The sequence below is a fragment of the Dermacentor silvarum genome, chromosome 3 (genome assembly GCF_013339745.2).
Source record: "Dermacentor silvarum isolate Dsil-2018 chromosome 3, BIME_Dsil_1.4, whole genome shotgun sequence".
NCBI lineage: Eukaryota > Metazoa > Arthropoda > Arachnida > Ixodida > Ixodidae > Dermacentor > Dermacentor silvarum.
Window position 1 is genome coordinate 128,537,919 of NC_051156.1, and position 14,171 is coordinate 128,552,089.

General features: G+C 43.7%; 2 protein-coding genes across 3 annotated transcripts in view; one reads left to right on the top strand and one right to left on the bottom strand.

The window, feature by feature from the left end:
* Positions 1-14,171, bottom strand: part of LOC119445778 (glutathione S-transferase 1-like) — a 603,258-nt gene that overhangs the window by 113,228 nt on the left and 475,859 nt on the right. The gene's annotated exons all lie outside the window — the stretch shown is intronic.
* The window catches only part of LOC119445772 (glutathione S-transferase 1), a 39,877-nt gene continuing 35,529 nt past the window's right edge, over positions 9,824-14,171 (top strand). The window contains exon 1 of one of the 2 annotated variants that reach the window (XM_037709123.2): positions 9,824-10,091. In XM_037709123.2, coding sequence (XP_037565051.2) covers positions 9,951-10,091 — 141 coding nt within the window. In that variant the 5' untranslated portion in view covers positions 9,824-9,950. The remainder of the gene's footprint in view (positions 10,092-14,171) is intronic. The other variant, XM_049663625.1, reaches the window with a different exon arrangement.

Sequence of the window (14,171 nt, forward strand, 5' to 3'; positions counted from 1 at the left end):
AAAACAACTAAACAGCGGTGCTCAGATTCGCATTAGGGTGTACCGTCATCGTCGGTGAATATTTTAGCGGCCTGAAAGCTTCAATTTCTCCTGTACCACAGCATTTGAACACAGCAAACCTCATAAAAGACACGGTAGCAATTCTACACTTGATCATGGTCGTGCTGCAGAGGACGTGAGTTATACCATTCAGAATATTTATATCACTGGAGACGGCTAGTATACTGTAGTAGAATATTCGGGATTTTGCGACTGAATGCATCCAATGCTGATGTCATTTATGGTCAATTACTGCGCCTGACAATCTGTTCTAGGCTTACACTGTGTCGTATACTTCTCTAAAGGTCCACCATCTACGTCGCCTAGCGGAACAGTCGAGTCTACTTGCTTAATCTTCTCTTAACAGAACAAAGCTCAGTACGTTGGCAGGTATCAATCAATCAATCAATCAATCAATCATTTGATTTCAGTGTCAAAGACACTTGGTGGAACAGACAAAAATCAGGCTTGACAGGGTCTGCACCCCGAGTAATTGGCAGAAAAGGCGCACAATAATACAGCACTTGAACAGAAATGAACCGAAGAGTGTACGGAAGTTAAGTGTATTAATTGATTGCTCGTAAATCAGTTCTAATGCGATAAATACGACAAACAAGGAAATCGTTATAAACAGTGCTTTGTGCAAAACGCTTGTAGACAAACACGGGTCACTGAGTATATGAACACCACGTGAAGTTGCATACCACTTTGTGAAAAATGAAATATTCACGGCCATGGGCCCGTTAGTTGTTACGGGTACAAAATGGATATCACAACGACTAGCTCCATACGTACCAAACACCCAGAAGAAGGTGAAGATGCTGCAATAGCTTTAGCATACGCATCATCCACTGCATCATGCAATCGTCTGAGACTCCAAGGCAGCCTTAATTAATTACCCTAAGGAATTTATATCTCCTCTGGCATACCGGATTCCTCACTGGAACACATCCTACCTGCACAAGAACTGTTCGACTGATGGGGACGCCAGGCCATGCAGGGGTAATTGGGAACAACGCTGCGCACAACGCTGCCCGAGCAAATATCAAACGCTAGAGTCACTTGAGTCGCCCATCCTCTCCCCGGACCGCAACTCCCCAAGACACCCCAAACAGAACTAAGCCCGTCAACGTATTTCTGTTTGTTCTGTGTCAGCGCAGATTACAACGGCTTGAACCTTCGTAATCTGTTTCTTTATATATTGATGATCGTTTGCGCAGTCTCAGTGCAGATAGCTAGTGCCATTATGTTTTGTCTCTTTCCAACAATTACCAATTGTGAGCAAGCACTCGATAGTGTGTTCACTGTGTTCGTGTCTATTGTGCGCGCTAAATATTTCACTGTGCATGTCAAGAAGCTTGGATGACTGTTTCCTACTGAGTGCACATAAAAAGCATATCCAAAAGGTGCGCTCAAATGCTCAAACTTCAGTCACAGGATGCATTCTTAGTATTCACCAAAATATGGGTCATGGCCCTGAGACAGCCTACATCAGATTCAGCTTGTAGTTGTGAAGTGGCCTGGGAAGTTAACAAATACATGCGAAATTATTTTGAAGTACAGGCTATAGTTTGTACCCGCAGTCCTGCCTGCTCATAGCACAACTGGTGCTGTCTAGCACCAGTTGTCTAGTGTCTAGTGTCTAGCGCATTTGTGTTGAAAGGAGTTCCCCGAAAAAGAGGCGCTCCTTTTTTACAACTTCCGTGTCTCTATATCACATCTGATAGACAGTAACGAGATCAGGAAAAGGGTCTCAGGATCTAAGATCTGAAGCAAAGGATCTATGGTCTGAGGCAAAGACCTCAAGTTTAGCACAAAGCCAGTTTCGTCACCCGGAACAGTCATTCCTATTCACACATACCAATTTTGCTTTCTCGTTTATTTTCATGTCCACCCAGAATATTGCTCTCATGAGAGCCATCAAATAATATGGTAACATCAATTTTTGTAATATACACTCTAGCAATGATATCTGAAATCTTTCAGAAGAGTTAAAGGTCAGAAGGACAAAGGAAGAGAGGGGAGGCGATCACGTTTTAACATTTCATATTTTTTGTGGATTGCAGTGTAGCGGAAATTGGCAAGCAGCCACTTGAGCGACAGGGCCACTGGACAAAGGAAAAGCAGATTTAGCTGAAACACAGCAGCCTGTAAGAAAGAGAAGCAACATTCATTCTTTGTGATGCTTGGTCTGCATCGCTGTTTTATATACCATCGGTGATCAAGGAACATGCCAGAGGTGAAGCATATGCTACACCTCATTTTGTGTCGCATGTACAATTATGTTACTAAAACCATTTGTGAAAAAGCATGCCAACAATAATTCAGAGTTGAGCACCATGTGTGTCCGATAGCATCACATCACAGCCACAAGAAGGTTCAGCTACCATAAGACGTAACCTGAACAATGAGCACACATGTAAAGCGGCTTAACTTTAACAAACAGGCTACAAGAAGCCTGTCTGAATGCCTTGGAAGGAAGATACACTTCGCTAACGCATTTAATCCAACCCAACCAGAAAGCTCGAGCACCCTCACAAGAAGCCAAAAGGCAGCCCGCCGCGGTGGTTCAGTCAGCTAAGGCGTTGCGCTGCTGAGCACGAGATCGCAGGGATCGAATCCCGGCCGCGGCGGCCGCATTTCGATGGAGGCGAAATGCAAAAACGCCGGTGTGCACATTAAAGAACCCCAGGTGGTCAAAATTAATCCGGAGCCCTCCACTACGGCGTGCCTCATAATCAGAACTGGTTTTGGCACAAAAACCCCAGAAAGAAAGAAGCGAAAAGGCACTCAATGTGCAGATCACAGGGTTGCAATGCCGAATGTATCATTTATGCCAAGCTGTGTTTGATACCACAAAATTGTGATTTAAAGATGAGAAACACAGATGCCCATAGTTACGTTTTTTCTATGCTTGAAAGAGTTAAGTTGTGCATTGCTTAGCAGAATAATTACTAAATAATTACTACGTAGTGACAAAGACAAGTGCCAACAAAGGATGTGAAAGAAGATGGTTGTTGGTGCCCGAGCTCACTCTGCTTGGCAGTCCCATTCGGGAATCTTCATTCCTGACATAAGTCACGCTTTAGCTAAATTTGCGCTCACATGTGGTGGGTGTGCTGGTTCTATTCTTCAACCTGGAACGTTGTATGCGGACTCTAACTCCAGCCTTGGCTATGCCTGATGACAAGGGAAAGCAAGATGTTACCTCACTCTCAGATTTCAGGTGGTGCGGTGTGTCAAGGCAGCGAAACTGTGTTGTATTCAGCGGCACCGTGAAGTGGAGGACTGGCTTTCTTCTCCCTGTGTACAACACATGAGCAGAATAAGACCAAAGAAATGTCCCACACATGCTCAAGGCGTTAAACTGGACGGATTATCTGTTGTATGCAAGAGATAATGAGGGAGAGCGAGGTTCACGTCAATTGAGCACTTGCCTACAACTGGTTGTGATGGCACAGCATCGAAATTGTAATTGAAGTGATGCCCAACACCACATGAAATACAAAGCACAGTATGCCAACATACAGATGTGACAAAACAATTGCATGCACAGTGCCTCACCGAATCAGATACAACACCTGCTTTTTGTTGCATCTGAGCGGAAACAAGTGAATCCCAAACTCTGTGTGTATCACATAACATCTGAAAACATTAGCTGGTATAAGAGAGAACCAGTAAGAATAATCTGGCGAGCATTGCATGCATCTGTTGCCTAACGGGTAAAGAAGTGCGCTGCTACACTAGGAGTCGGGTTCAAGACCCGCCATCAGCACATCACTAATTATTATTTAGGCTACCTGGCCAGATGTACAAAGAAATCTAAGATAAATCGTGTTTACATTACGAGACAACTTGCTGCCGGTTAGAGCTCCACCCACATATTCTGCTGTGCGCTTTTGATGCTCTACCAAGTGGCCTACAGAGGTGGTTGTCCCAGTGTCCATTTTCTGGGACAGTTGCGCATGTATACTAAACATATTCCTGGGACTGCTAGGCAGCAACACTCGCAGCCATGATGGCAGACGTAAAGTATCCTTTCAAGCACTGAAACGATCTTAGAAGCAGGCCACTGGCCTGTGAGCCCTCATGTTCTACCTAGAGGCACCCAGGCTGCCAAGTTTGAGACATTTGCATTCCATGATCGCGAAAAATCAGGGAAACTACGGGGCTCAATATTTTGTTAGTAACAAGCACGTGATGGCAACAGACAACGAAGCAACAGTGGCTGTATAGAAAAATGGACTAGAGCTGACGACAGTCATTGGCAACTCACAATATAATTGTTTCTCTGCAATTTGTCTCAAGACAGCTGAAGCAACTTGATTCTACTTCTACTATGTCTTTTACGACTGCAATATTAAGTTCATATAATACGTACTTTGTGGCAAGTTACAACATTTAAATAGTAAACATTTATATGTTTAAGCATCTCCATACCTTAAATCTAGCTTTGGATTTGTTTCTGCGCCACGGCGTCAGATCATTTCCCGTGGCTATCGTCCCAACCAATGATGGCATCATACGGATGAAGAACCCGAAAGCAATTCAGGCGGAACTGCGATCGGCGACAGCCCATTTCCTGAATATCACAGAGGTCCGCCAGTTCGGCAGAGGAAGTATTCTATGCTTTTCCCCATACCAGCCCTGTGTACAAGACCTTCTTAAGTGTTCCACGTTTGCTTCCAAGCCGGTAATGGCATTCATTACACCTCACTTGGCGTGAGTGAAAGGGCTTGTGCGTGGCGTTGATGTTCACATGACACCAACAGAAATATTAGGATGTGTGGTAGACAAGAACAAAATTTCAACTGAATCGCTCATTATAACATTTGCAGGGATAAATAGACCAACAGAAATTAAGGCGTGACCCCAAATCTATCGAGTGGAACATATATCCCCTCGTCCTCTCCAATGCGTAAAGTGTTCGCGTTACGGACACACTAAAAAAGGATGTAGGATCTCTAAAACGATCTAGATCCCCTTTGTCGAAAACAGCCACAACACTTATTCCCTCAAAGACCAAAAAATACCTGAAATACTTTGAAAAGAACGCTTTCTCAAAGACACCATTTTAAGCAAGGCAGTTACTGAGTCAATCCTTTCGCAACCATAGGATTCCTCCAAATTCTTCATTGAATTGCCGATCCATTCACTCATGCCGTAACAGATTTATTGCATTTGGCATCAAAATTCTCCCCGGATATTATTGCACTGCAAGAAACATGGCTTTCGACACATCAATCTATCCATATAAATAACTTGAGATCTTTCCCATTGGACCATCCATGGAAAGGCGGAGGCTTAGCATTCTTCATTAGTAATAGAGTTAGTCTCAAGGTGAAGATTTCATATAGACTTATGTCCCCTGAAAGTGAAATTTTTGCCTTAGATGTAACCTTACCGAGCTGCCTACCATTCTGTTTAGTAAATGTATACTTTCCTGCAGGTGTGCAGGACACTCGATGTTTGGATTCCGCGGTGACGTCATGGTGCAAGGATAAAGTCTTTGTGCGAGATTTCAACTCCCATCACACGTGTTGGGGTTTTCGAACAGATCAATGTGGCAAACGCCTGTGGGATTGGTCAATACATAATCATATGACTTGTCTCAACACTAGAATTCCTACATTTATTTGCAATCGGTCGCGCTCAGCCTTAGATTTAAGTTTCATAAGTTCATCTATCACTAGTTTATCTTGGGAAGCCTTGGACTGTGCAACCAACAACGATCACTGTCCAATAATATTTGAAATTGCGTGCCCGTTAATACCATCGTGTTCTGAGATCCGAGTATTTGTAAACTAAAATAAATTTTAAAAATTATTTAAAAGCACATTTGGCTCACCATTCTGAAGAGCGCGAAGAAACAAAACTTGTGAAAATTTGTGCTGTAATCAAACGATCATACAAAGAAGCTGAATTTATTGTTGAGTGTGCCAAGAGAGCCTCTCATAGTCCATGGTGGAATGCAGACTGTACACGAGACTACAGAGGAAGAAAAGCAGCTTGGAAGCAACTACTTTATAACCAGTGCCCCCAAAAATGGGCTCATTACAAATTTTACGCCACTGTATTTAAACGCACACTCGCTCAATCTAAAGAAGATTATGATGGGAAACACTGATTTCCTTTCAAATCCCAAAAACAAAAAAGCGCTGTTTAGATATATGCGAAATCGCAAAATTCTGCCACCACCAATTAATATTGATTATGTAACTCTATCATCTGATGAAATGACTAAATCACTAGAACAGATTGCAAAAGGCCTTGAGCGTGGACTCGTGTCGTCTATGTCACATAACTTGCAAAAACCAGCCCTAACGTCAGATTTTATTGAAATTACTGTGCCTAAATTAGCTCAAGTAATTCGAAACTTACCCTTGTCAGCTCCACGTCCTGATGAAATTACCGTGCATATGATAAAAGTTTTATTCGAAGTATAACTTTGTGACCTCCTAAGCATTATACACTATTCTCTAAACAACGCCTGGATACCATACGTTTGGAAACTAGCTAAAGTAATCCCGATACCTAAAAAAAAGAAAGATTAGGTTGCACCGTAGAAAAAATCAGACCTATCTCTCTTACTTCTAATATGGTCAAACTCATAGAAAGTGTTCTACATTACAGAATTGCTGTGTGGATGTCGGGTAATTTAACATTAAATCCAAATCAAATACGCTTCAGAGCTGGCTGCTCTACATGGTGTGCCCATGTTGATTTAGAGAGCCGCATACAACTCGCTAGAAAAGGAAGACAATATGCAGCTTTAGTGACATTAGACATAGCTAAAGCATATGACTCGGTGGAACATACAGTTTTACTGAATGTACTACGGAATCATAATGCCCCAAAATATATTATTGCGTGGTTGGCAGAATTTTTGAGATCAAGATAATTTTATTGCTTTAAGGATGGCTGCTCTTCGTCTAAATGCAGACTCGTGGTGTATCCCAAGGAGCAGTCCTATGTCCAATATTATTTAACATAATAATGAGCTCCATTCCAGCCAGTCAGGACGGGCAAGTTTACGTTTATGCAGATGAAATTGCATTCTTCGCGGCCGATAACGACATATATTCTTTATACCAAAAATTGCAGAGATACTTTAGTATGCTTGAGGTATGGCTTAAATCAATTTGCATGACATTAAATGTAAGTAAAAGCGCAATATTGGTGTTCCCACTAAGAGATCCCGTTTCAGTCTCTGTAGTTTACAATCAAGAACCAATTCCCCAGGTTGAGTCTCTTAAATTTAGGTATCATTTATGACGTAAAACTCCAATGGAGTCCACATAAAGAAAACGTAGCATCCAAGGCTCTGCGTGCTTTAGGTTTACTATGCAGACTGAGCGACCGAAAATAAAGGCTACGTAGGGACGCCCTCATAATGATATACACAATGTACATGTGTCCAATATTGGAATTAGGCTGTGTATTATTCTCGGGAAGCCCTGCTTGTAAAACTAAGCCTCTGGTTCTTTTGGAGCGTGAAGCCCAGCGCCTGTGACTGGTACTCCCTAGGTTTGTAGCAAACAATGTTCTTTATCAGGAAGCGCGCCTACCAACATTGCCCTAGCAGATTCCGAATTTTAACGATACAAACATTTCTAAAATTTTACAGTTTTCTAAGTATACGATCTGAATATGTATTTATAAATGATCCAGACTCCTTTCTTGCTCATTGGCCACGTTCTCACACCCCACAGATTATTTTTGCACAAAAGCAATTAGATGGTTTAAATGTAAAAAGTCGGGACGTTATTCCATCATATGACTGAAATCAGAATTTAAAGATTGAATTCGATGAAATTTTCCCACAGCACCCTAAGTTCCATTCAGTCAGGTTATTAAATAATGTTTTGCAAGATTACCTTGCACACGTACACACAATTAACATAATAGTCACTGACGCTGCCGTGAACGACGATAAGGCGGGCGTAGGTATATTCTCGGTTTCGCTTGGCTGGTCATTCTCCTTGAGACTGCCAGATTTTATTCCCGTATTTGAAGCTTAGCTCGTAGCAATGATTGTAGCGTTGCAGAAACTTTAAATGAATCCAGCGCGGTAATTATAACAGATTCCCTTTCTGTCTGTACTGCGCTTACAGCTTCAACAAATTCACCAGCTCTTAAGACGTTTCTAACATTAGTTCCCCCCCCCCCCCACCCCCGGCTGAATCTTGTAAAATTATTATGGGTACCAGGACACTGCGGATTACATTTCAATGAAATGGCCGATTCATTAGCGTGAGCATTCCTGAATGGACCGATAATATCGGTCCTTCCAGTGGTGGCACAAATAACAGCGATCAGATATCGGAAATTTACAATTAGCAGAGATATCATTCAAACAATAGCATCATGAACTAAATTTCAGCACCCAAAATTTCCGTGGAAAATACATTGGTGTCCATCAAGACAATCGGAAGTAATAATCACAAAATTACCCTGCCGCGGCCCACCATTAAACCTATATTTACACAGGGATGGTCTGGCGATATCGCCGCTGTGTCAATTCGGCCTAGAAATAGAAACCGTAGAACACTATTTTTTAATGCGTCGTTGGTATAAATTACAAAGAAAAAGACTTCTTGAATTTCCGATTGCTAAATTAGGGGTAAATTTAACATCAGAAACAGTACTCACTTTCCGTGCCTTGGTATTTGGCTTTAGCCACAGGGACGTATTTGATCCGTTTGTTGTTTCATTGAGTCCACAAAACGAATGAAATTTTAAATCCGTATTTTTACAATTCTCTGAGAGATATTTCAGTTTTAATGCATGGCATTATTATTATAAATTGTGCAGTTTAGGAAAATTATTCTGTCGGTTCTGATTACTAAATTGCACAGTAACTGTAGTTTCAGAAACCGTATCTAAACGTTCAGGTGTCCAATTCTTGGCCAATCCCCCGGAGTGCGTACGAGCCATGTGTTGAGGATATCATCATCAGCAGCAGCAATCTTATGGTTCGCATAAATGCATGTTCTGCAAGCGCGGCTGTATAGCCGGTTGTCGACGGCGGCGGCGTTTTGGCCGCGTTCGCACCGAACGCGCCCGGCGTTTGTGACGTGTTTATGAAGAACGTGCCAACCTTTGCCGTACACCCTATGGCGGTGTACCGTAGCGACCATAAGGCCATGGTCTCTGTGGTCACAGCAAAAATGAAAACCACCGGATCTTATCTATTGCTCATTCTTTAATAGTTCAAATAACCAATTACACCATCACATCTTAATAGCCACAATTGGAAATACATAATTCCCACCATAGTACAGCTACAGTGCCTAGTAGTACAGCTTCGCTAGTCTTCCATCTGCACCCCACTGGAAGGGCTGACAGTTTTTTTTATAAAGCATTTTTCTGGTACAAGCCCAAAGACATATAATCGCATGCTTTCCATTTACGTCCAACATGTTTGGGATGAAACTGAAAGTAAATAACGTTTCGCAAGTAAAAAGTGGCGGCATTCTTGCTGCAGCTTCTTGCGTTTCTTCTCATGTATGTGTGTGTGTGTGTGTGTGTGTGTGTGTGTGTGTGTGTGCTGCTGCGGCTGCTCGGTTACATTTGTGTTTTTGGAAATAACCCAAATCGATTACACACGCGAGGCATCGTGCCCGACGCCTCGCGAGCGTCTGCGAACTGAATGCAGGTCTCCGCCGACGTTATTGTTGTTCCGCCAGCAATAACGTCGAGAGAGAGAGAGAGAGAGCTACGCGTCGCTACGTTCAAGGTCTTTCCGTAACACAGCTCTGCACTTGCGCCGCTCTGCGTGAAAGTCGTCCACTCCACTGTTTGAACAGCTAGCTAGTACGCGAGGAAGAGCCACGCGCAGAGGGCCGCACTCTGCCACTCTCGGTCCATTTAGCCAAGCAGCAACCCACCGGAGAAGATTAGCAACCGCCATGCCCGTCACTCTCTACAACTTGACCGGCAGCCCGCCCTGTGGCTTCGTGCGATGTGTCGCGAAGCACATAGGTGTCGAACTGAAAGTCAGGAACTTGGACTTGGCAAACAAGGAGCAGCTCGGTGAGGAATACCTCAAGGTAAGTGAAGATTTCAAGAAGCATTGCGTCTCTTTGTCTCCAAGCTTTTATTATTTCAGATCCCTTTTCCAATCTCTAGACCTATTAATCACTTGGCGTCGTGTACGTGATTTCAGTTTAGGGTTAGTGAGAACTATCGCGGCTAATTTCACGCGAGAGGAACGTGGACGCCTTGTCAGTATGTGCGTGGATTCAGGTTAGTCTTTGACGTGTGCAACCGTTTTTTTTTTCTTTCACTCAAGAAACTAACACATTCTCTATTATTGTGTATCATCTTGTTCTTATATAGCTCATGATTCTAACCTAGCAGGGCGTTCATTCAATTGTTTCTTGTCGCCGTCATTATTTCGTGTGTGTTTTTCTTCTCTTAGAGTATGCTCATCATATTTACGCCCGATAAGCTAACTCTTAATCTTGTTGACTGCGGTGTTTCTTCTTTGTCATTACCTGAGGCGCGAGAGTCCCAACCAGCTGTTAAGTAACACATTCTGGCGTGGCAAACTGATTTGCGCTTGTTTACTAAAGAAAATAAACGAAAATGCAGAATTAAAATTATGGGACCTTTGCGCGAGCGCTATTTATCTCCCAGGTATCTTTCTCAGACTGGTTGGGATGCTATTTTTATATGTGTTGTAAGCTAACTTTATCTATTTTTCTGCAGCTTGGGCAAGCATACACGGTCGTGGAAGTTAAGAGAGAGATAGACAGAAGACAGAGGAAAGGCAGGGAGGTTAATCAGATGGAAAGATCCGGTATGCTACCCTACCCTGTGGAGAGAGGGGAGGTGGAGGTAAAGAGGCAGGAAAGTAGAGATAGAGAAAGAAAGGAGCACAGATATACAATCACAGTCGGTCACTGTCACTGCATGCTGTCACCGCACAGCACAGTAGCTCTTGCTGCACTATAAACATCTGTTCAGGCTGCAGCCGCTTATCCAAGTCTGTTGCCCTTAAAAACTGCAACAGTGCCCTCGGTGAGATGTTAAGCGAAGTAAGGTAGTGCCTGTGCACATTGTACATATCGTGGTCCCTTATTTTTGACATGTGTATTGATTGCCCAGTTTTTCTCCTTTATTTCATATGCACTAACAACTTCGTTAATGTTGCAACGTTATTGAGATTTTGGGGCACGTTAAGGACCCAACTTTGTCGCAATTAATCGCAGCGCCCCACTATGGCATGTCTCATTATTATCCCATGATTAGCTTTGGGAAGTTCAACCTGATAATCTGAAATAAATATTCTGGCTACTCTATACGAGTACGTTAGGTAACCCTCATTCACCGTCTGTTGCCAACAGCAAAAACGAAAAAAAAAGCATTTTCGAAACTAGTCACTTTAACAATATTTTCTCGCTCCGAACGCTTCCTGTAATTGACACGAAGCGTGAACGACTTTCCCAGTCATTGCTTCTTCGAGTTCTTAGCAAGCGCAGTTTTTGACCACGGAGTCAACCCGGTGCTCCGGTGCTTTTGCTAATATGCGATAAAGGGATTCTCATGTGTTCATGCACGAGCAAAATTTGAATGCCACAGATGCCGCGAAGAGCAAAAAAAAAACATGTTTTCATAGCCCTGGCTTGCACACTGAAATCAAGCTATACAGCTGCTTAGGTGTGCACGTTCGACCAATGAAATATGCTGCCCCACTTTTGTAGTTAACCATTTTCCAAGGATACACTTTTTTTATTTTTGCTAATACTGTCGTCTGTAAACTTTTCCTGTCGAGAGTACTTAGCCTTAGGCGCGGGATCAAGAATAATGGGCAGTCAGAATTGCTTAGGAGTGTCCCACTAAGGCTTGCTTGATAGATCATGCACTGTGTGGCTTTCTCGTGTATACCTCATAATTGAATTCCATGAAACCCAACGAACCATTTAACGAGTTTATTTTTTTTACCCGAAAGGTAAGCAAAACGTACTGAGGTGATTTCAAAGAGCGACATCAGTTTACCGCGCTATCGCTGAAGTCACCGTAAAGAGGTGTCAACATAATTAAACCCAGCACGGGCACAATTGTAGAAATTATTTTAATGCGTAAGAGTTCTAGAGCAGCTTCCCATCGGACATCTGTCTGTCGCTCTAGAATGCGTGACGCGTTGCGCTCTTTAAGTGTACATGGGGTCCTGTGGAGCTACATATGAGAAAGGCTTATAATTACGTATGACTACTGGGATTTATGATTGTGTCTATATGTATCTGTTTATCTACATGTATATAACTTCGCTTCTTTTTAGGAATAAAAAAAACAGAATGCTGATGTGGGAACTGAACGTCTGCGGTCGGGCACAGTATCCGGCTGCTCTAATCATTAGGCCACGATCGTACACATCCTTCTCTCGTTCCAAAGCCCAGCCACAAACACTCAGCGTGTGCGCCCCATGCCACTTTTTCGTATTCTTTCCTTGTCACAGCTTGCGCTTTGAGGCACCGATATATGTAGATTGTTAAGGCGTGGTGAAGAAGAGAACGACGACGGCTCCGAACAAGTCGAAAAGCCGTGTTTTGAGGCAACAAAAACCAAAGTCGACACAGCCTGGCTGGGCTCTCTTCCGTCTCCGCGAACCTTCTGTATTTATAAATACACCTTGTAAATAGCTTTGTAGGCGTAACATTATATGAGTGACTGTAAAAAATGCTTACGTACTGTCTGACAAATCGCACTTGGTAGTTTCTGCAGTGATTTTTTTTTCTCAGAAAGCGGCCACACAGCTATCGTATTTAAAACAACGCCATGAGGCGATGCCAGTGACACTACTCTCCTCGCGTATCAGTGTCTCCTAATGATGTACACGGCGAGGAGAAAGCTCTCGTGGGTGATTGTCGTGACGATTATCATAGGCGAGAGTGAAACCGATCACTCGCTTTGAGCTGACGATGGTTTCAGGGCCCTCTAAAGGGAAACTTTCTTAGCCTCTTCCTGCGCAAGTGGGCAAAACTGTGCGCTCCCATAAGTCATGCTCATAATTAATGAAGTTACATGCTGTTCGGTTGGTTTCTAACCCTGTTATCTAAGCGACGACAGTGCTGGCGTTCCAGCGCGACCTTGTCGCAGCACAGAAGCCCTAGGCTCTACCCATTAGGACACACGCAACGGCGGACTGAAACACCTTTACGCATTTACCTCGTGCGAGCCAGCACTTTGAGATGCCTGCCGCGTTAGCCACGTCGCGTAGCAACAACTTACTTACAGAGCATTAGTGGCAGACTCAACTGCAGTTGACATCTGTGTATTACGAAGCATTATTGTTTTGTACAGAATGGTTCCATGAGTCGCGCGGCTTCGGCAAGCTACGCCGGTGGCGCCCAATCAATTTCCCGGGCGAGACAGCGTCATGACACACATGGACCAACGCGTGGGCGCAATGACAAAACGCGGGAATTCCTATGAGAGGAGGCTAACAGGCTGCATCGCAGTATCATCTGTGAGGAAGTGCGCCGTCAGCAGCGAACTGTTGCGCGTCTCTGAAGCGTGCGCTTTTCAAGCAGAAAAGGCAAAGGTGGTTCAGATAGCATCCGTTGGAGATCAAATGACATGAGCGTTCAGAAGTGCGACTACGTCTATGTCATTCTATGCCAAGTGTCTATGCCATTCAAATTCGCTCGCTGCAGACTAGAATCGCAACCCGATAATGTGATCTCACGGTTGTCGTACTTCGTTAAGACCGAGGAGAACAATAAAATGTCAGATGCGACGTACATCATTCGGCGACAGAAACGACGTTCCACTGTGCACCTTTTAAACGCGCACAACGCATGTTCGCAGCGAGACTGTGAGCGGCGCTAGTGAACACGATTGCGAATATATATACAAGCAAAGTCTGAGCTAGCGACGCTCGTTCGTATGTTTTGCTTCAGCTAATACGATAGCAGCTGAGAGGGCGCGTAGAGAAGAAGACGCGTTCTTAGAACAGGGCACACTCTCGCGATGAGCTCTCATTCAAGCACACCGTAACTCCATGCGCTTGGCTGGTTCTCCTCCATCGTTTCCCTCGTGGTCGCCGACCGAAGCCTCAGCTACTTCGCATCCTTGACTGCAGATGACTGCCATTATCTGCTCGTTGACCCACGAAAACGCTGAAG